Source organism: Rhagoletis pomonella, unplaced genomic scaffold (assembly GCF_013731165.1).
Source record: "Rhagoletis pomonella isolate Grant_MI unplaced genomic scaffold, Rhpom_1.0 Rhpom_scaffold_00004, whole genome shotgun sequence".
In the NCBI taxonomy this organism is placed as follows: Eukaryota; Metazoa; Arthropoda; class Insecta; order Diptera; family Tephritidae; genus Rhagoletis; species Rhagoletis pomonella.
Genome location: NW_023458558.1, coordinates 8696567 through 8721183, shown reverse-complemented (window position 1 = coordinate 8721183; position 24617 = coordinate 8696567). Strand labels below are relative to the sequence as shown.

General features: G+C 34.0%; 1 protein-coding gene across 1 annotated transcript; it reads left to right on the top strand.

Annotated features, from left to right (window-relative positions):
• Window positions 1-1667: 1667 nt before the first annotated feature.
• On the top strand, window positions 1668-21347 carry LOC118737904 (carbonic anhydrase 2-like). Its single transcript, XM_036468720.1, has 4 exons — window positions 1668-1737; window positions 18747-18844; window positions 20337-20687; window positions 20761-21347. Exons 1-4 carry the CDS (start codon window positions 1668-1670, stop codon window positions 21193-21195), a joined length of 954 nt encoding a protein of 317 aa, XP_036324613.1. The 3' UTR covers window positions 21196-21347.
• Window positions 21348-24617: the final 3270 nt, after the last annotated feature.

Here is a 24617-nt window from a genome sequence, read left to right as displayed (position 1 = left end):
ATTTGTTGCTCGCCTCTCTTTCTTCTTCTTCTTCCTCTTCATTTCTTGTGTGCAGTGCAACAGACAGCTGAGCACGTAATTGTTATTTGTTTTGTGGCAACTTATATACCAAGGGTGGGCAAAACCGAAGCACACTTGCATTGCATTCGCTTTGTTGATTTTATAGTAAATGATAAAAAATCCTCCGATAAATTTCATTTGGTGACAACGTTGCGTTCATTGCTGATTTGTATTTGTGGATATACGTATTGCAAAGAAATAAGTATGCAGTTGCTTGCTTTTAAATTTAGGGTTATGTACATATATGTGTACATATGTTTGTACGTAACTATAAAAGTTGTGCATAAGTACTCTGTGTTTTCATAGACTACTTGCGGGCTTACCACTGGGCTTCTTCTGTTATAATGGTTGTCAGTATTTACACTTGAGTGGATTTTTGTGAATTTATGGCAAGCAAATAATTGAAGTAGTTTTGCTTGAGTGTTTTTTTTTTTTCTTTAATAAAATAAAGCTTTCCAAATATCAAAGTTTATTTCCAATGTCTTTGTAATAATCTAGTGTGCAGCTTTAGTTTATTTATCGCCCGGTTTTGGAAAGGTGTATGAGGCTATTCACTTCTTTACTTTTTGAGGCATTCATTGCCTTCCATACAAAGTTTATTCGACAATTATTTTGTATGAAAAAAAAAATGCGTAATACAGTCAGAAAAAAAGTATAAAAAAACAACGAATTTTTTTCCCAATTTTAACTCGCACTTGAAAGAATTGATTAAAAAGTTGAACATTTAGATGCTACTTTGCAATTAAAAAAAATTATTAATTTTTTTTCCGAAAATTCAGGCTGCTACGGGTACCTTTCAAATACTTAGACGGAGAATAGTACTTATTAGCTTGTAATATGTTCAGATACATATGTACTTATAAATATAGTTTGCATGGTTGCATTTGAAATGAAAACTTTTTTATTCATTCTACTTGTATTACTACTTACTATTTTAACTTGTCTCTAACCACAAACAAATTACTTATTAATTTCAGGAGTAATTAAATATTTAACGCCGCTAAACTGTGCCAGCTTTCTAAAAGCACACGTGTGTATAAAAAAAAGCATTGAAATTCACAAAACTTAGAAAATAATACATATCCGAAGTTCTTTTCCCCCGAAAAGCAAGGTAAATTATTTGCTTTAGCAACAAGAGTGACCAACCAAAAAGCTAAGTGGTTGACCAGCAGCAAAACATTCAAAAGCAGAGCAGGGCACCACAAATAGTGAACTGAAAGTGTTTCCATACAACTGAATAGAAAAATATTTAGCAATGAATTTTTGATAACTCGCTTACAGTGTAAAAAGCTTTCGAAGTTCATGAAAAATAAATGCCGTTAGACAATCTCATGCACGTATGGATGCATGTGCATGTGCATATACAAACATGCATGTATGTAGTTCGTATAAATGTGTATAACATTCTAGTATATGAAAAAGTAATTCAGCAAGTTGGGCAAATCCTGGTTGGTAAGCTTATAAGCCATTTGAATCTCTAGTATGGATACGTATCAAAGTAGGTATGTATGTACCACGCTTGTTTCGAATATTGGCTTCCACTTTAATTTTGATATTCGCATTCGATTTCGCATTCGCGTTGTGCAAGTGCACCGATAAAACGTAAAATGACAAATTGTAGCCAATATGTCTTGCCTGTGGAGATGCGGTCGGGTTATCCGGGCGCCGCACATGGGAGTATTTGTGTAACAAAACTGGTCAAATGTCACGTTTATGAACTTTGATAAAAGTATCTTTAATCATTTTATTTCCAAAGCTTTCAATATTTCTTTTTTTGTGTTCTGTGCTTTAAGTACCTGCATTGGTTTCTTTCTTTATTATGATCTTAGAAAAACTACTAGACATAAAAGAAGAAAGTGTGCACTAAAAATTTAAATAAAATTTTCGTGATTTGCTTTTGATGTAACATATTTTCGCTTTAATCATTACAAATCGGGAATTTATTTTTAGCAAAAACTTCACAAAACAGTAATTTTGTTTTTTTTCATAGGTATATACATTGGATCCTTGGCTAAAAATTTCTGTGGTAAAATTGTACCCCTACGTATCCCTTCTTTGCTGCTTAATGTCAAAGAGTAAGCACCTTCAATAGGGATTTCCAGCAGAAATGTTCAACGCCTGCCTATAAAGGGAATCGATGCTGAAATAATTAAAAAGCTATAGGTCTGACTTTTAAATAGGTAAGAATTACGCAACTATCTGAGACCCACATCATCCGTGACTCCAATAATTCAAATTTTATAAGAAAATATCAATATTTTAATCCAATTCGGCTGGCAGCCACGACTTTGAAAACAGACTTTGGTTCAAAATTTTCATTCGTGGAAAATAACAATTTATTTTCCATATCCATCCGTTTAGCTCGCTATAGGCACAAATTTTTCAAACCAGTCGCAGAACAAAGTATTAAAAATGAATTACAAAGACTAAAATCGAAAAACGCAAATGACGTTGCAGGTTCCCCAAATTCTGAAACAGCCAAAGGAAGGAGCACGAAGAATTCTTTTAAAAATGCTTTACAAAAACCTGGCATATCTGGTTTAGCTTTTAAGCGGCGTTAAATCAACGATCTCGCCATTATGCTAGATTCTTCAAGTGAAGATGAAAGTAAGGAGGATATATCCGACATTTGCAGCCCCGATACACTTCTTATTAAATACTTTTTATTAAATATAATGTTCCAATTTTTGAATTCAAGTACTAAATAAAATAAACATTAGGCATGTTTTATTTAACCATCACAAGCAAATAGCTAAATTTTGGTCAAATAAAACGAAATTAGCTTATTTCCTATGTTAGCCTAAGTTTGACAGCTGTTTGACTACAAATAGTGTCAAAGTAAGTTTTTGCCTCTTTCTGATTGGCTGAAGGAGAAAATTTCTGATGCTGAATGGCAATGCCTCTTGTTCAATATACAAGCCAAGATAGCTTTTCATAAGCCAATATAATTATGTTGGGTAAGTCCTCCATACAAAATAAGCTAATAGCTTAAATTTCAGGACAAATAAAACACGGTTATTATTAAAAATTACTAACTTTTCCATTTTTTTATTTACCTAATTGTTTCTTACAAATACTTGACTTCCGGATTCGCATCCGCATTCGCTTCCATGAATGTCTAAAATTCGCAACATCCCTAGTATACATAGTACATATGTACTCGTATATCCTCAAGTCCTAGTTTTTTCTTCTTGTTTGCTGTTAAAATCAAAGCAGTTGGAAAAATATTTGAAACAGCCGTTGGCTTTTCCCTACGAGTTTTTGTTTTCAATGCAGGGCAGGTGCGAATTTGTTAAAGGAATTTTAATATTTCAATAGTTAGGCAACATACAAAAAGGTTAACTTCGAAAACTTAAGTCGTTGTGGTCTTTTAATTGATTTATTTGGGTTGATAATTTCGTTGTATTGAATGTCTTCCTATGAAAAAACGGTAAAACATTTTGCTGTATGCAATTATAATAGTCTTTAGTTTATAAATAATTCCAGTGTATTTAGTTCATATTGGTTTATAATTTTAACTACTTTTAATATGAAACAATTAATTATATGTGCAAAATTAATTATTCAGCTTCGGACTACTCCTGTGTTGAAAATTTTCAAACTTAAACATATCGACGGCTGATAATGAAGAATTCTTTGGAAAACAACGATGTTTAAACAATAATCTTGCCATGATGCTAGATTGTGAAGATGAAAGTCAGGAGGATACATCGGACATTTGCAGCCCCGATGCAATTTTCAAAACGGAATTATTGCACCGCAATAAAAAAGTAAGTGCGCCTGGGCCACACTGGAAGTTACATATCTATTACATACATACATCTACTTTTGCTGAAGGTTATATTTTTTGTCTTTTTTCTATATAGATCACTACCTCTACCCTCCTGTTCCTTCTAATTACATTTATGTATGTTATTAATTTTGCGTTTATCTTCATTTTTATCTTTATGCTCTGTCGATAACAAAATCGATAGTAACATCCAACAAAATATCGATAACAAAACAAAAAAAAATATTAGAAAATCGATAAATATATCGATAACAAAATCGACAAATAATCGTTAACAAAATCTACAAAAATATGGATATCATCTTCGATATCGATCGATAATAAAATCTACAACAATATCTATAACGAACCCAATAACAAAATCGATAATAAGTATCGATAACAAAATCGTTAAAAATATCGATAGTTTCCGAAGATGTCGATAGCAAAATCGATAACAATATAGATAAAAATGTCGATAACAAAACGATAAAAATATCGATTATTGTATAGATCCCAAAATAGTTCACAGACTGGGCCTCTGTGTCTCCATCTATATGCTTTTCTTTATAATTACCATTATTTTAATATTTCTTTCTTTATCTCTATCTCTATCTTCATCTTTACTTTATTTTTATCCTCATCCTGATCTTTTTCTTTATATTTAACTATGCCTTTACTTTTGTGTTTATACTTTTCTTCATCTTCCGCTTCACTTAAAAAAGTGTTTAAATTTACATTTTGCCTTGAGCTTTACAAATCTTTTTATTTTATTTTTTATACCCGAGCGCACTTGTGCACAAGGGTATATTAATTTTGTTCACATAACGGTTGTTTGTAACAGGCAAAACGAATCGAGATAGATATAGACAAATGTATACATAAATGATCAGGATGAAAAAAGAAATCGATTAAGCCATGTCTGTCTGTCCGTCCGTCTGTCCGTCTGTCCATCTGTCCGTCCGTCCGTGTACACGATAACTCGAGCAAAAATTGAGATATCTCAACGAAATTTGGTATGTAGGTTTCCCTTAATCCAGGGTATGTTGGTATTGAAAATGGGCGAAATCGGACTGTAACCACGCCCACTTCCCATATAACGGTAATTTCCAGAAATACGAAAACTGCGATATTTTAGTAACTACTGAAGATAACTCACTCAAAATTGATATTTACAACAATTTTTAGACGAAAAATAAGAATATTATAAATTTTTGGAAAATGGGCGTAGCCACGCCCACTTATGGTTACATGTGTATATCTTAGGAACCGCTGCACCAATTTCTTCCAAACTTGGCACAGTTGTTGGCCTTCGCACACCATACCAAATGGCCGAAAATCTTTTAATTCGGACAATAACCACGCCCACATCCCATATAACGGTAATTTAGAGAAATACAAAATCTTCGATAAATCAGTAAATATTGAAGCTAATTTATTCAAAATTCATGTTTGCAAAAATTCTTTACCAAGAAATACTTTTATGGTACAATTTTGTATATCGGTAACCGTTCTACCAATTTGTACCAAACTCGGTGTGGTTATTTTGCTTGCCACATGAAAGCAAAGCGTTGAAAATTATTGAAATCGGACTAAACTTACAGCCGCTTTTCATATAGCGGTAATTTTCAGAAATGCTTTAAACTGCAATATTTCGAAATTGAAGGACACCCCGGCTTACCATCTAGCGGTAGGTTTCGGAAAGGTGAAGAAACATATATTTAATACTTGCGCCGGGTATTTAATGTTCGGCTCCGCCCAAACTTAGACTTTCTTACTTGTTTATTTTTGCCTTTGCCTTTTCTATATCTACAACTTGTATTTGTCAATCAATTTTCGTCGTTGATAGCTTGATGTTTTTGTAAATTAATACGCTCTAACACCAATCCAAAAATTTACATACAATTTTTTATTTTTAAATATTTTTCCTGTTAAATTTAGTTTTTTTTGTTTTTTTTTTCAAATAAAAATTTAAAATGAAAATATCTTGCGAAAATATCTGATCTAGAAAAACGGTATACAGGGCCGTAATCTACGGCTCAAAATTAAATTGACGTATTTCGGCGTTTTCTTGTGTCCTTTTAGCTAACTTACAGTAATATTTATAAACTTCTATGTGATTTTTTTTTTTTATTTAGTTCAACTCAGAATTTATGAAAGCAGGAGAGTCCGAAATGTGTTTGTCCAGTTGACTCATCTCACAATCATAGTTATGACGAAAGAAATACTCATTCTGGACTTCTGAGTACTCAAAAAATTGTTTATCGGCAATAGTCACGTTTCCGAAAGATTGGGAAGGGTATGTTTTATAGCTTAGTCTGAGTTCACTGAAAATGTACAAAATTGCACTTTTATAATTCAATACATCAACAAAAAGAGAAAAATACGTTTGACTATGTAATTTTGTTCGAAAGTATAGATATCATAGCTTTTTGGTCTTTCTGTTAGGAATTTATTTAGAAAACTTCTTTTTATGAGCTATTATACTATCTTTTTTTTTTTTACTTCCGTTCCTCTACTTACTCGTATGTGGTCAAATAAGCGAAATGAGAATTTAATGCGAAGCAAAGAAGATTTGCCCGCACACAAAAATTTAAGATTGCATTAGATTTTAGTGCTGATTGAACGTTACTCTGCAAAGTTTGCAGATGGGTACAAAGTCTAAGCAAGGCAAAGAAAAAGTTAAAAAAAAAAATGAATGTATTTATGTAGTTGCGTTACTTGACAGAAATGCAGCTTTCACTAGCACGATAACCGTTAATTGGAAAAGTACCGAAACAAAGCAAAAAGAGAAAAGTGCAACCAGAAGCTCAGCAAGCTGACTAAATATTACCAACTTACAGATGTACATATGTATGTGTACCTAACCGTTACACAGTTGTATGCAATGCAATGTACATTTGTATACGCCAAGTATGTACGTAAGTACCCAGTAAAAAAAATGATTACTTGTGAAATAAATCTAAATAAATATTTATACCATAAAAATTAAATGAAATAAAAAAATTATTTCTTTTTAAAAATAAAATTAAAAAATTACAATAGTAATAAATTTAACAAATTTATGTACATACTTAAAATAAGATTAAAAATATCGCTATGCCCGAGTGCTTGAACACCGCTATATTAAAAATACCAGTCGTTAACATTGAAAATGGATAGAACGTGAACCAGTTGAAATGAAACGCAAACTGGTAGCATTCTAGTTCACAACTAGCAGCTTTGCCTGCTGGGTAGGTACACGGGTGTTTCTCTGTGCGTGCGACCAACATTAACGGTATGTGACGTTGGTATTTAGCATAGTTTTTGGCGCACAGCCAAGTAAAAGGAAAATTAAAATGAAGGAAATCCTTGCATGTTGTCGGTGTGATGGATGGAGTTGCCGAAAATGGCAACCAACTAACCAGTCAGCCGTGGGGTTTGCCACCTTCACTCAACCTACCAGCGCGTGGCAGACCACTTGAGCGGAGGAGAGTATAGAGTAGCAGCGGTGGTTGGTTGTAATATATACTCGTTTTTGTGCAACTATTGTATAGGTTTTTGTTTTTGGGTCATGTTTTTATGCCTGTATGCTTGTCAAAATGCAGGCACAGAAATACAAGTAACAGTACAGTAATAAATATGTGTGGAATAAGTAGCATAAGTATGTACTTACAAGTATGCATAACGGCATGCTGGTAGAGAAATGTGCTCGAGGATTTCTTGACTCCACTTTTGCGCCAAGCTTCTGTCGGTGAAAATATTTGCTGTAACATTTTTGTGTGCGGCATTCAGTGCATGTCAGGAGTACAGCGTGGTGCAATCCATGTCCATATGTATACGTCGCATGTTTGTAAGAATATGTATGAGTGTTCTTCATTTTTCAATGCATATATGTATGCAATATATCGAAGGTTGTTAGTTGGTATATGTTTTGGTTTTTTGGTTCAGGAAGTTGTTCAAATCAGTTGCAGATAATATTCTATATGTATGGCCTACAAAGAGCGTATGTATTGAGGAATGAGGAATAAAAAATATAATTTTTTTAGTGTTAGTTTTCAAAGATATATTTAAAGGATGTGTAACAATTATATTTTCTTTTGGACAAATGGCCATCTTATAACGATCATAAAAACTTTGGGTTAAAATATGTTTTCATGGTTTATTTTAAAAAATAGAACCAAGAGTTGGGTTTTATCATAAAATTCAGAATAATACTTTTTTTTTGTAGTACAGTAAAAATGTATAATCTGCCTTTAAAATTAAAATATTTTATTTTACCTCTTAATTACATATTTAATTTTTTATATAGATGAAAACCGAAATCAAAATTATATAGGTATGTACTTCTTCTTCTTCTTATTTGGCGCTGTAACCGCCTAAGCGATTTTGGCCGAGTCCAAAACAGCACGCCAGTCATTTCTCTTCTGTGCTAACTGACGCCAATTGAAAATGCCAAGTGAAGCCAAGTCCTTCTCCACCTGGTCTTTGCAACGCAGAGGAGGCCTTCCTCTTCCTCTGTTACCAGGTATGTACACTTAAGTTTAATTTTGGATTGTTATTTAAATGGTATTTAGTTTTCGCTGGGTTACTGATCAACTTTATGTAAATATGCCAAACAAGTGGCAACACTGTTTCTTGTTCCTTCAAATTGGCAAGATTGATAAAACAATCTATCTATCAGTCTTGGTTGTTTTGAACAAAAAACAGGCTTGCATACCTCTGCCATTTAAGCGCAGATTAAATGTATGATCTGAAAATTAATTTTTCAAGTTAATCAACAATCTCTACTTAAATAGGGCATCTGAAATTTGGCCTTAATGAAAACTTTCTCTACAATTTAGTCGTAGTCTGCTTTGATATGGAGTGAAGAAGAATCGACTTGGTCATGTCTTTGCTCGGAAGTTAATCGGCCTTTAAGTTTCCTTCTAAATAAGCCCCATATACTGAGTACCGAATCGGGTGCAAAGGGTTTTGTTTAGTCCTCTTATTTAGATATCGCCAACAGCTCAGAACAATTTACTAATTTATCTTGAAAAGCAACGAGTTTTTTTCCACCAAAAATGAAGAAATCTAATTTCAGGATATGCCATAACATTACAGCCGAAAATATGGGTTCTGGGCTGGTTTCGTAAGAATGCTGAACCCAAATTTTAGTATCAGATATTGAGCGAACTATGTTTTATAGATGGCAATACTACCAGACGGTAATTTTCTCTCCACTCTTCTACGCTTTGAAATATCATTCTTAAATTGTACTCAAGCACAGAAAGAAAGTTGAATATATCTAATAGTCTCGAGGAGCTAACCACTTAACAATTACAAAAAGTACACAGGTTTACAAAAAAAAAGTGTATGTATATTAAACCAAACCTATATATCCTTATGTTATTCGACATGCTGAATGCGAATCCGAGGTCCGTTAGCTTTCATTACGTCAGGTTCGTGGTCATTTGAAGGTCAAGTAGGGAAAAATTCATTGGATAAACCTGAAAATTCAATAAAGTTTATCGGAATTCGACGTTGGGATGACCTTGGCATGACCTCCAGGTGAGACCTCCATACTCGGTTTCAGTGACAACAAAAAAAAAAAATTTTTTTTTGTAAACCTGTGCTATTTAAAAAATTCAGTAAATTCAGAAAATTAGTATGGGTATATTTTTTTTGTTTGTGTCGCAGGGTGTAACCAATGAAACAAATTTTCTTCACTTTTGCTATTATTTTTTTATCTAAATTAATTAAATTTAAGTTCAAAATTTAGTAAACAAAATTTTGCGGTTTCAACTAAGAAGCAAACAGGATACCAAATCGTAAACTTCCTAAAGGTAGCAAAATGTTGCTTAGCATGTATTATATAATGCTGGGCCAACGGTAATTGGGCCGCTGAAAGATCTCGCTGAAGACGAGTGCCTACAATTCAGATGCATTTTCCATTGCCAACCAATAGTCAAGTACTTCCTGGCATTAAGCAGTGGCGAAATAACAGAAGCAGTCATTACATTTTCAGCGCCATAAATCATAAAACGCAGATTGTAAGTGTGCTTGACTGATTTGCCTCACATTGTTCAGAGTGCTCCCTTGTACATGTCCTGCGGCAGCACAATGATAAATACGTACAAGAGTTGTGACTGTGTGGCAAGAGGGATTGAATTACGGTAAAAGTCAATATGAACGCTTTTATAGGCGCTGAAATATGCAAAGCATTTGATGCACTGAGATTTTTCAAACATGAGTGAGTGATGGTAACCACTCTGCTTCCATATAAAAATTATTCTTGTTCATACGTTATAAGGAAGAAAATGCGCAACTCCCTCGACAAAAAAAAATCTAAAAAATTAATCGTAATTTTTAGCGAATTAAAACTCGCACTTTTTTTGTACTGAAATTGAATGGGCTACAAAACTGCATACTCAAACTGTTTCTGGGAAACCTTATAAAAAAAAAATCGAAATTTTGATTACCATTTTTTAAGTTTAATTAGTTTATATTTTGTGCAAGCTTTGAAATATTTATTTATGCGGTTTCTTATATATATATATATATATAGATCGATCCTTATCCAAGTACATATATTAAATGAAAATTATTAACTATAAAAACCCACAGCATCATTTTGAATTTAGTTGCTATTATTTTACTCGCAGCTATACATACATACAATACTAAATAAGAGCCTCAAATTTGAATCCAAGAAAAAATTCTCATATTGTTTTAAAATTTAGGTATAATCGATCGATAATTCTATTAAAATTAAAATTTTGTATCCAAAATTAAAACAAAAGAGAATTAAGCTGCTGTCCTGAAGTTGATGCAGATAGAAAGAGGCCAAAATGTGGCACTGGCCTTTAATGTCTTGAAAAGCTCTTTAGACTGCTGCTAGCAATACAATAGATACATTTAAAATATTTCTATTTATAGTTCTTAGATTGCTCAATTGGGCTCGCATTAATTGCCACAGCCCGGTAGAATGAGCAAGGGTAAATTAATTTTCCAGGGATTCGTAGAATTCGTCAACATAAATTTTGGCAAATTAAAAACAACAAAACGGATATCCGTTAGTTTTAGGGTCGCCAGAAAAAATAAAAAATAACAAAAACAAATACAAGTACGTACATATGTGGACATATCATAAAATAAATAAAACGGACATAACGAACAATTGCATGTAGCGTACATATGTATGTATGTTGGCATGCCATGTCACTGCTACACTCGCCGTTACCAAGAAAAGCTATGACCGCTACAGCCGTTGTGGCCATTGCTGACATTGTTGCTTTTGCCCCTTGTTTACCTCTGTCATTTCGTTCTTTTAACCGCCCAGCTGTGTCAGTTGTGTTGGTGCTCCAGCAACCGTCTCGCTGGTAAATAACGAACTTTGCGAACTCCGCTGCTGTCGTTGCTGTCGGCGTTGAGGCTCGGACGCGTGATTGATGGCGTTAAATGCGCCTAAAATTAAAAAAGGGACCATTTTTATGGCATTGAGCTGCACATCGCCGAAACAAACGGCCGACATTGGACTAATGAAGGGCATAAAAGAAAGTATCACGACCTAGTATTTTATATTCCTTTTTCACTCATTCCATTTTTACTCACAATCAGTGTTTTATAGACATCGGCTTAAAGTTATCACTCAGCTGGGCGGTGACATTTTTATTGTAAGAATTGTGATAAATTTCTTATAATTTGTTGTGTAAATATACAACTATGTCTTTTTTAACTATAAGCAAATTGTTATTCGAACAAGTGGAACTAGAAAAAGGAGCAAGCTTAGTGTAGCGATCAGCAGGCGATGACCGTCGTCAATGGGATATTTATTTTAGAAAATTGTTGAACCTTCAAATTTTGTTTTGGGGCTAAGCAATTGGATATTTTAATTTTAATTGATTATTTTGGGTACTGCAAATAAAATACAGAGTAATGTTAAAATAACGCTGTAGGATTAATAGTAAGAAAACGTCTTTATACATATGTATATTGTCTCAATACATAATTTATGTATACGAAATAATCGATATTTGTGTCCAATTGCATATACATATGTATGTACATTACGGTGGTCCTTAAATGTAAGAAGAAAATGTTTAAATCAGATTTCCTAAGCAACAAACCCCTAAGACGATGTTACGATAGTCGAAGATATCACATTTAAATTTTGCTCCCGATGGAAGTCGGTTAAGGCGTGGCGAACAGGGATTACCCTATGAAGTTGTCTTAACCTACTCCAATCGGGACCAAACATAGTGGTAGCCTTGACTATAGTAGTATCGATTTTTAATTGTTGGTTCTACAATATCTGGCTGTTGACCCCTTTGCGAGACATCTTAATGGACTCCAATCGAGACCAAATTTTTTATGTGATGAAAAAAAAAAAAATAATTTTAATTTTTTGAGTCTCTATAGAGGAATCTATACTTTGTGCCCTGTGCGACGTGCCTTAACCGTCTGCACAAAAATTTATTTAAGGACCACGCTAATGTACGTTCACGAATGTATGTGGATTAGGGCAGGGCAACGGCAGTGTACTTTCTCAAGCAGCAGAAATAATGAAGAGTATTTCTTGTAATTTTGTTATATATATATATATATATATGTTTTTTGTTAAAGTTATAATTTAGGCAAATCTCTGAGTGTATTCTGTCTTGAAAAATAGCTTCTCATACAAATACAATCACCGTTCGGGATCGGCGTAAAAGTTTAGGTGTGAAAACATCAAGCCGCACGCCACAAACTGGAGGAGAAGCTCTTCCAAAAAATAAAATTAGTGTACTATAATATCCCCAAATTAAAATCACCAAAATCAAAATCCACAAAATCAAAATCCCCAAACAGAAAATCACCATTTTCTATAGGAAATACATTCAAATTATGTTCAAAATCGCCGCGATTCCCACATTATTTCTCAAATAAAATTCAAAAATGAATTCACAAATACTTATTACACTGAGAAAAAGGATTAGTTTCGAGAACTAAAGATATTTAGTTCCCGAATTTTGACAATATTTGGGAACTGTTACCAAGGGTTGGAAACTATTACCATCGATTGGTAATTATAACTAAATATATTAAAGCTTCTAATATTCATCTAGGTTGTAACAAATCGTTAATTTAGTTGAAGGGTTTGGTTAATACTAATAAATATTTCTTTGAAGCATATTTCTACAAATTCCATTCAACTTAACGTATGGTTCATAAAAGGATGTTATTAAGCTCTGCTAATGCAGATAAGCTTTCTTTCAACACGTGGTTTAGTCATAGTTACCAAATCTTAGTTGAGGCAACCACGACTTGTTTTGAGAGTGGAACATATTCATGCTTGTGAGCCACCCCTAAAGAATGCTGAGCGCTCTCTGAGCACATACGAAGAGCGCCAGCTGAGCAATGCACACAGTCCCACTTATTGAATCGTTTGAATGCGCTAGTATGCCGACCATTGCATTGTGCGTGGAAATCATTGCTCCGCTACCGCTTTCGTATATGGGTGAAACACGCATGTGGTCCCAGAGCGCTCAGTAAGCTATGGCATGTCGATCGCTGCGCCATGTGTGCTATGACATGCCCATACTTGTTTTTCTCAGTTTCAGTTTTGCTATCATCGCGAGTTGTTTCGGTGCGCGCATAGTTTAAAGTTTAATTAAAAATATAAAGTTTGATGCCAACCGGGGTTTTTCAGTGGATATATAATTCATGTGAATTATAATTTGAAAGTGTCTATTTAGCTAAGGAAAAAGCAAAGCAGTATACTTCCAGCAGATATTGACCTGGGTTCCTGTTTCATCGTTGTTTTTTAGCAAATTCTTACCAACATATACATATGTATTATTTACTTTAGTAACTAACTTATGTAAATATGTACGTATTTTTATGCTTAATATATGCAAATAAAAGAAGAAAGTAAACACAACAAACATCGAGTAAATTTTTATTTGTGTCAAACTGAAACTTTTTTCCTAATAATAAACGGTTAGCTGATTCAAGTCTACAGCAAGTTCACAAAATTAATTGAAAACTTGTATCAACCAAAGCATTGTTTATATTTTCTCAACAATGATTTTATTCAACTAACAATATTGTCCAATCAAGGTAGTCGTTTTGTAATTATTAACAAATATACATTTGTCCCAACTAGAAGTCTTAAGTAAATTGCAGACTTTCGTGAACTATATATTTATTTCGCCATATCCAACTATGCCACTTGATCACTATAACCAAATCTTGGTTATTATAACTAAACCTTTTTCTGGGTGTAGGTAAATGAAAATTAAAGAAAATGTAATACATCGCAATAACTTATGAATATGTTTTGCAATAATTGTAGTAGGAGCTCATATTTAAATAAGTTCAGTTAGAAAACCGTTGAAAAGTTTAGAAAAAAATAATTTTATTTGCACTTTTGTCAAATTTTCGGACTATCATATACGCGGTATTGCATTTTGCGTATACGCGGTATTGCACGCCAAGCGACGATATATGTATGTACATCATTTTATATAAATAACCTCATAAATTGAAAATATATATGATGGGTTTTACACGGTGGAAGTCAAGGTGAAATTGTACCAAGTGAAGTAATAAGAGCGAGAAGAAGGATTTATATTGATTTTATACTATCTTATTTGAAAATTTGCCTTTAAAATTTTTTATAAGATAGCCGATTACCAGAAAATAAATCGAGATAGCTGATATATTACTTCACCTGTTTATTGCACCATGGTGGGTTCAAGTATTGAATTCAATTCTGCTTGCAAGTGGAAGAGGGGGGTGTGTGAGAAGAAAAGAGAAGAGTACACATTCGTCTGTACTGGAGACGCCGTTCTTAAATCGATTAAATCAAAGATCGATTTTTCGAGCTCTTCCGATCCGATTTTTGCCGATTTTTGAGTTCCAATTCGATTCGTAAATTGATTAAAAAAATTCGAGAATCGACGTTCCATTTTTGCTCAATTGATGCATATTCCCCAGAAAATCTATGAAAATTTTGAATTTGGGGCTGGTACAAAAAAAATAACATGAATGCGCCTTTAAAAATAACTCTATATAAAATTATGGCTAATGCTATTTACAACAAAAACTCCAAAAATTCTTATTACAAACTTTACGCAAAATTTCATAGAAAATTTTAACCCTTTAATTACTCCATTTATATTTTTTTAAAAGGATAACTAAAAAGTGAAATATAGATTCAGCGAAACCAAAAAAAAACTAAACAACGTCCGCATTTCAAAAAGGGATATATGTAGGTTAGAAATTTCATATATTCAGGTTTTCCTTGTAGGGTTCTTTGTGTGCACTGGCAAGCGCATCTGGTCAAATGCATTCGGCACACCATTTTGCAATCTCTAGGGGAAAAGCTACAAAATAAATATATGACTACATATGTATTATAAAAGTGTATAACCAAGCATGTAAGTACTTAAGTTGTAATGCGTGTATGCATTTTATCTACTTGCGTTGAAAATAAATGGGATTCATCTTTGCGGATATGTTTTCATACAAGCAGCTGCCTTAATGGCATTTTTCAACCACTGAGATTGTCATGCATCTGGTTTGTCATCCATTTTAAAATAAGTACTAATACTAAAGCATTGTTTCTAAAAACAAATCTATTACATGAAGGTCTCATTGTCCAAATGGAAGGAGATAATTAAGTGGGAAAATCAATGTCCTACAAGGAATATGTTTTGATTAATGAAAATAATTTTTAGCCAACATAAAGTACCGTTTATGATATGCCGCAACGCAGCAGATATACTAAACAAAGAGAAACAAGTGCCATATTTATTCAGATCTACAAAAATTGTTAGGATTTTGAATCCAAAGAAGGAATAGAACATGAAAGCCTAATCGCTTTAAAGGTTCATAAAAGAGCCTCCTTATTTTATTGGTGTCAAATGTGGAAAATAACCACCCATGTAAGTTTTTCCGATAAGTAGATATCTTTATGATGGCAATTCGAAAAACACATCCAATCGAAAAATCGGCACCCAGATGTCTGATTTGATGTACGGGTATATGTGACGTGGTTATAAAATTTCAATATTCACGAGCTGAACCTAATCTGTTTTGAGTTGAGTATCATTAAATCATATGGGCGCACCTTTGTTCAAACGCTAAAAAAAAAACAGGTTAATCAAAATCAGAAAATATTTTGCATTATTAAGTTTACATAAATGTGTATGTTTGATTACGCTCATATGTACATACATATATTTGCAGCTCATCATAATTTCCGGTTGCAGAGCCCATTCTACGAGTGAGTAGAGTTACATAAATATCCAAGTATCCATGACAGTTTGTATGTGAAACAAATGATTTCTATGTACCCAACGAGAGTACATACCCTGCAGTAAAATTTAGAGACAGTCTGACAAAGCGCTAGTTAACTAGTGCAAAACGAATGCAGAGCGGGACAGTTGAAATTTGCGGTGTAAATGTGCAAATGCTCACTACTCGTACAATACGAAAGTAGCTCAGCGAGAAGACCTCCGACTCAATCATCGTTGGTCGCGAGTTCAAATCGCGGTGGAGGCAGTTGTGGGTTTTCAAATTTAATGAATTTAAATTGTTACGTGCAGCTTACAATATTTTATTTTTTTTATAAAATATGTAACAAAAATGGAATCTGTAAAAGAAAAGAAAAAAAAAAACAAAAAAAATTTCCAAAAATCGAATCTCAAATACGTTTTCTTATAAAAAAAAACTGTCCAAAACCGAACCGGTTAAAAACTGGTTGCAAAGTAATGCACTGGGCGACAATTGCCACCGCCATTGACATCGCCGTGTAAAACTGGACAGTTGAAAGCATGGCTTGGGTATTGCGCCAGAATTAGTAATGTCGACAAACGGTCTAGTTCTACGCTAGTACTATTTTCTGCAGGGTAAGTTCTATTTATGTATGTATGTATGTATGTAGATTTGTGTATGTGGTATATTTACATACAGATACGGTGGCGAAAATATATTTTTCAATTGTTTTTTGGGTTTTATTATACTTTAATGAAAGAATACATCGCTCGTTATCCAAAAAAAAAAACTCTTAAATACCAATTTTAAGCCTTGTATAAAATTTTAAAACATTTTAATCAGAATTTTTAGAAAAAAATTTTGGTATGGAACTTTATAGTCTATTATATAATAAGAATAAAGTTCAAGTTTGACGTGGATACACTTTTTGTTTTTCCATACAAAGTACGATATGTTCGAAAATTTTTTATATGGAGAAAACGAGCAACACCCTTAACAAAAAAAAATCTCAATAAATCGACAGTAAGTCAGAGCTAGCTCAAACATTTTTGTCGAATTTTCCATGGGCTGCACTTTCATAAGAAAAAGAATAAAGATTAAATAAACAAACAAAAAAAAAACGGAAAAATAGCCAAAGCGTCCCAATATATATTTTTCGCCACTGTACACATTTGGCAGCAAATGTTAGTTACGCGGTTTTGCAGAATGACGTTACGTGGTTTTGTACTTTAAACAACGATATGTACATGCATTGTACATACCCATATATGTACATTTATTGAATGGAAATTTTTTAATGAAAAATACTTAGCTACAGCAAAACTTGTGGCGGACTGACTGTCTGAGTTCTTTTTTATCGTGTCGTGGGTAAATACAATAAAAACACATTTTATTATTTTATAATTATTACTATTGTCTTAGATACCGTTACCGGTAAACATTCTTCATTCTGTGAAATTTCGATTAACGTAGAAATCTGCGCTGATTTTATATGTCGACAAATATAAAGTCTAGACATATGTATGTATGTATGTATGTACATGTATTCAATAATTTCACAAAATGATTTGTATAAATTTGTTGAATAACTGCTTCAGCCTTGTCAGTCGATTTCCAACATAGAAAGTGATCTGTGTCAAAATAATTTATGTACGGCGGTTTAGTTTTAATTTTTATGAACAAATTTTTTTACACTTAGAATATTGAAGATGAAACGATTCAGCATTTTATTTGCGGGTTTTTGCTCGATTTGCATTTCTAAAGGTGTAAAAGGTGTGTGACAATTTGCCGCAAAAGGAGTGAAACTGAAATAAAAACGTTAAAAATAAATTTTTAACGAATATTTATATTTCAAATTCGTATGAAGCGCAAAAAAAGATTATTCAATTGCAGTGCAGCTTAACTTCATTAGTAAATTAGTTTAGTGAAAAATATTGATTCAATTCTTTATCGAAACACTTAAGGAGTTCACATGGTGTTGTATACTGTCGTATAGTTGTATGTCGTAAGCTTTAAATGGCTAACACTATATGAAGGACTTTCGCAAGCTACCATAAAAGTCATATTAAAAAATTTCAATGTTAATAAAAAAATGCTTGGCTGTAGTTTCAAGTCCTCTAAAAGTTTATTTAAGCTTTTGAAGTTGACCACATACACAAGACGATGGCATGCATGCAACACCCTGTGAACTCTATAATTGAGATTATATTTATAACGTTGAAATTATCTATGCATTTTTCATACATATGACATACACGATATTAAAATTGAATCAGAAATGTTAAAATTTCATTACAGTGCCTGTCAAGTGAATATACTTAAAAAATAGGTGAGGTCAAGCGGTTGTATATCCTTGTTTAAATAACCGATTAGTTTTAAACGAAAAAGGCAAAAAAGCAATTTTATTTTCCCACCTTATGCCAGATTTGACATTTTCAGATTACAGTCAGTTGAAGGCTGTCCTTTGAAGATTGAAGGATATTTATTCAGTGGATAAAAGCATTGTGTTCAATGAACAATGTTAAATTTGAAAAAAAAGACTGTGATATATTCTCAAGTTATATATTTTATATATATTTATTATGCTGATATTATATATTATTTTTGTTATAAATATTTAAATTATATGCTTAGTTTGCAATTTTTGAAAAAGTAATTTCTATTTTGAAATAATACAACGATGTATTTCTGTTTTCAGCCAGCGATTTTGACTATGAGCATCAGTCTAAATGGTATGACAACTATCAGCAATGCAGCTTTAATCGTCAATCACCGATTGAATTAAATTCAAATGAGGTAAGTTTTAGTTAAAATAAATATTTATGTTAGGAAAATAAAAGTTTAGAAATTTGAATGGTGCGCACTCGTCCTGCGGTTTTGTTATTGGTATCTGTGCCCCGATAAAATTTTTTTCTTTTGAACCAAGAGATGAGGTTAGATTCGGTTATATTGGCTACCCTCATCCACCACAGGAAAAGGGCATATTAGAGAGTTCTTACATCCCTCCTATTATTTAAGAAATAAAATTAATTTATAGCTCTAATGAAGCGCACAAAATCGTAGATACTGGCTATATCCAGTTCAGACATGTATTCCAAAGAATAGTGCAGGCACGAGCGTACGCGAACCCTCGTCAACTCGGGGCAGTGGCATTGGCATTGCTCTACGATTTAGATTTTCTCCACTTCACGGCAGCTACGACGGGAGTCGTTCCACGTCCTACCCATTCTGAGGGAGTAGGTTCTCGTTAGGCAGTGTCCGGTGAGAACTCAAAATACGAGTGCGAGTTCAAGACTGAATCCTCTTTATATTCACCCCTTGAGGGGATCCTTGTTTGGAAATGATTCCTCAGTATAGTAGTATTGCCCAGCGCTAACCTTGCAGCATTGCAACATACAACTCTAGTTTACGCGATTAAGTGCACAGGTAGAAAGGGAATCAAGGCCTCTAGGGCTTCAGTCAGCTTAAACCGTTCTAGGAAAAAAGTTGTATTCGGGCAAAGGGCCTTGAAACAGGTCACACAGAACTTGGCGCCAGGCCATCAGCGTTAACAATGACCTGGCGACATTCTTCACTTAACCGTTAGATTAAAATGGTGAGCTTGTAACTCAAATAAAAATTACTTCCTGAAAATTCTTTGATACTTTGGTATGTAGGTTACGTTATATTAGGAGGGCGACAGAATTGTCCATTAAGACTGCCCTTTTTTAGTTTTTAGCGAGTGTCAGGAGGAGACACGTACACACACTGAAAATAGAATCGATAGAGTAGCTAAGTAATTTCAATTCATTATTCTACTGAGCCAATTTCTATCCCTAATGAAGACGAGGAGATCCAACAGGTCCACTTCCGCTATCTCGCCTAGACTGTTGAATAAGCGTGAAGCCATTTGTTGGAGGCGTTTGGACTGTAGAATCTTTCTCATCTTGATCACAGCAGCTTCTGCAGAGAGTACTACTTGGTATTCGCCAACGTCGAAGCATTGGTGCTATAGCACAGTGATGACGTCGGTTAGATCTCTTACTGCAGACCTATTGAGTTTCAGTATGTCCCTCGTATTTTGCCTACTAACCCGCAACCATAATTATCTCTTTCATCATCTTTCTGTTTGTTCCACAAGTCATTAGTCTCTGAGCTCTATCTGCCCATATCATCAGCCGACTCATTCGCCTCAATATTGCTATAGACCCTGCATAGTGTCGCTGATATGGCTAAGTGACGCCACCATTCTATTTTCTTTTTCGATTTAAAATTTGCACTCAACTTCTCTCTTTCTCTACACACAAAGGCCATCGTTTCCTATGACATGCCACTAGTTAATTTCGTGCACTACGATGTGCCCTATAGGACAGCTGTGAGAAGTGAGAATAACGGACACACGGCCAATATACAATTGCCTACGACCAGACGCGATGCAGCGTACATCACTGGTGGACCGCTCGTCGAGAATACAACCTACATAATGGAGAGCCTACACTTCCATTGGGGGTCCAATGACTCTCACGGCTCCGAACATGTATTGAACAGCCAACGCTACGCCATGGAAATGCATCTATTGCACCGGAATACCAAATACGCGTCGGTGGAGGAGGCGCGCGAGCACGAGGATGGCTTAGCTGTGTTGGCGGTGTTGTACGAGGTAAATTGTTAAATTCTATTTTAATTATAGTAGTCCTCTCTACAGTAAAATGCTTTATTTACATACTTTACAGAGTACGGCCAGCACCGACTTCGAAGGCTTGAATGAGGTTGTAGATGTTTTGGAATCAATCTCCGAATTCAATCGTTCCACGGAAATCAAAAACTTTACGCTTTCCGTTCTACTCGGCGACATGGATACCGCGGAGTTCTACACCTATGCCGGCTCGCTGACAACGCCACCCTGTTCGCAAGCTGTCACTTGGGTAATCTTCTCGCAACCAATCAACATTACGCACAGCCAATTGATGCGTTTCCACAAAATGTCCGATGGCCATGGGGACACGTTGGAGAATAATTATCGCGCATTGCAGGCAAAAGGTAATCGAAAAGTGTATTTGCGTAACAAACGTAAAGTGCTGGAGTCATCGGTGCAGTCGTCACTCTACTGGGAGCTGCTGAATAAGCTGAAGGCGCAGGGTGGTGCAGCCGTTGGAGCAAGAAGATAAACGTTGTGTGCAGAGTGGAGCGAGCCAACGGAACTTGAGTGTATGGAAAATTTAAGACTGATTGAAAACCCGTTGACATTTGTAGCTGTTTAGTTAAAATTTGCAATTCGATCATCATTTTATAAAAAACTACTTTAAAATCTAATATTAAAAGAGAGAAAAATGTTTTAACCTTTGGAATAAAAACTTCTGCAGGCAGATGGTTTGATAAAATAAAAATTATTAAATTTTTAGCTTTTAAATTTCCATTTACTAAATCAATTTGCACCGCAACTACACTTTCTATTGTGTGACATTGAAGTGAAACTTCGGCTGCCACACTAACACCAGCACATTTAACCATCTGTCGCCTGATGCCACAACAATTGAGCCGCCACACAGTGGTCGGAGAACCCGAAGGCTGTTACGATTATAATAAAACTGCGAGATCGTAGTACTGCTGTAATGCTAAATCCGAATATGTCATAAAATATACAGTTTGTCAGTTGACAGCTGTCAAATCAACTGCCAGTTTCTCCAAGTCAAGAAAATCTTTTTGAAAATACCACTTATTACGTTTTTTGACATGCTGATCACGAATTTTATGCCAAATTAAAACTTTGATATATATTTATCCTAAACAATTTGATCTAGGTCCCAACAGTTTTTTAAGACTTTTTTATTTTATACGAAATTTGTCATTTCCAAACAGTTTTCTCATTTTAAAATAAAGTTACTCAGGGTTGAAATTTTGGAAATATCGGACGCCATATTGGATGTTGGGTTTTGAATTTTCAAAAACTAGTTTGAAATTTGTAATAAGCGAGCTAAAGAACCTCTAAATACCAGATTTCAGGAAAATTCAGCAATTTTTCAAATTCTAAGACGCCATATTGGATTCGTTACTGTATTTTCGAAAATTGACTTCGGCTTTGTTAAAACACATCTTATAGAAGATATGATGCTGAATATAGAATAAATTACATTAATATTTAATATTTTAATACACTTTGTGTTAATTGAAACAGCTGCTGACATTTCTAGTGAATTAAAAATGGCCGACACTCTTTTTCGCGCGAGTATGCGCAACTTTTCTTTTAGTAGATTCTTTGCATTACTTTTTGGTAAAGAAATTAGGATCCGAGTTAGTTATACCTTCTTGAAAAAAAATTTCTTGAAAAATAAGCCGTGTAATTTAGGCGTTGATAATTTAGCAACCAATGTTTATTATGTAATATTTCATATGAAAACATCATTTTCCAGGTTTAAAAAGCAACACCAAACCCGAAATTACTGTTTCAATTGAAAGCTTCCATAAAAAAAAGTTTAAGAAAACAGTCAACTCATAACTTTTAGAACGTGCTACGATCGAAATGATTGAAGTACATAAACGAGTTCAACGGCTTGCTCAGCAGATATTATTGGTAATACTAATCGGTTTTGAGTTCGTTGAACATTTCTGAATAAGAAAAGCTTTATCCCGGTTAATTTGTCACAGTTTTAAAATATGCCTTTTTCGCGTAAAATGTCGCTTATCCGACCACTGTGCGGCACCGCGTTGTTGGAAAAGTAGGAAACAAAATAAAAGTTTTCTATTCGCTGTTGGTGGTGAAGGTGTTGAACCAAAAGTTTGATTTTTGTGATGTGTTAGTGAAAATATATATGTGTTAGTTACACCGACATGACTCTGTCATGACTCTGAGTCACTCAATTGTGTGTAGTCGTTAGGCTAGTCAACACGTACACAGATGACTCGCTAGTCAGACGCTCCGTCCATGGTGCCTATTAGAGTAAAGAATTGGTTGTCTATGTATTTTATTTATTTCAAATTTGTCTATGAAATTAATATGAAATTAATATGAAAATTGAAATGACGAAAAATATATGCCATTTAAGAAATGCCATTTGAAAATAAACATAAAGACTAACGTAACGATGAACGTAATAGCACGGGCATTTTTTAATGCCCAACATTATCATTAAAAATTTGGTAATTTAATACTTGGTGGAAATTCGCATTACAGACTAATTATAAAATCAATTCACAGTAATAATAACAATTAAATAAAATTATACTTATAACAGACTACAAGGCGATATTTGTTACACAAATATGATATTAGTTGAGAATAGTTATTTCATTATTCCAGATTAACAGCGACGGGACATAGAATAGATCAATCCAACGCAAGAGCCTAGTAGGCACCTTAAAAACAATTTTACCCAGTATAGAGGAACAGTCAACAGAGCCAGAGACAATGCCCAACAATGAGGAGATTGACAAAAAAATTATAGTATTATGTCGAATTTCCACTAGGCATTAAAATGACAAAACATTGGAGGCATTTAAAAAATGCCATTTGGAAATGAATTTAATGACAATTTTTTGTTACGTAACGACAAAACTATTTTTTATGCCCAGGTTTGTCATTACAATTTTTGCCATTTAATACCCAGTGGAAATCCATCATTAGGAAGGGACATAGATGAATAATTATAATAATAATAAATTGAAAACGTAAGCAGGTAAAGTACTGGGAAATGTAGGGAACAGAAGGTAAACCGTATAAATACCTTTGAATTGACTTCAATCGATGTATGATACATATATCTAAGCAATTGGTTGCAAGGCCTTCAAGTGAAAACATCATACTACAATTTCGAGGGAACATACGAGGAGTAGCAGAGATGCACTATTTCGGCGCACAAAAGCAAGCATTGAAAACGATTTAGATGTAGTATAATTAATATGTTCGACAAAGCCGAATTTTGCAATATAATCTCATTTACCGAATCCAAAAAATTCAAAGATATACTGGATGAGAAATGAGAATAAGTTATTTGTTGTAATTTCTTAACGTTGAGGAATAGCTGATTTTTTACGCACTGCAAATACAGATTTTAAAGCTCAGCTTGGTTTGTAAGTGAATCACTTGCGACTGTAAGCGGATTTCTGTCTAGGAGTAAGTAGCTAATTTAAGTATGTACTGGGTTTGTGATCAACCATAAAGTTTGAATAATGAGACCCGCTACTTTGATGATGACCTCGGCAAACGTTTAAAGGAATAAGATTTAAGGACATGCACCTGGACACCGCAGCCCCGAAGTGAAACGTAAATTCAGTTTTGGATTTTTGGCGAAAGAGTAGCTTCATTGCCTATTCTTGAACATCTCTTTCATTTCCGCACATTCGCCAACGAAAGAGAAGTAGGAGGCGTCGAAATCTCTCTCCTATTAGCGCATATCTATTATAAAAAAGAAGAAAAATCTATCACATAGCGGCGGATATAAGGTGCGCTACCAGCGTTTTTGACGTACGTACTCTCCGTAGAGCAGACGTCGACTCGAACCATTACAAGAATCGTGGAACCATTATACTGTTACTGCCAAAATATGCATATGCCATTGTGCAGCAAAATATGTGCGCTCAGCAGTGCAAGGGA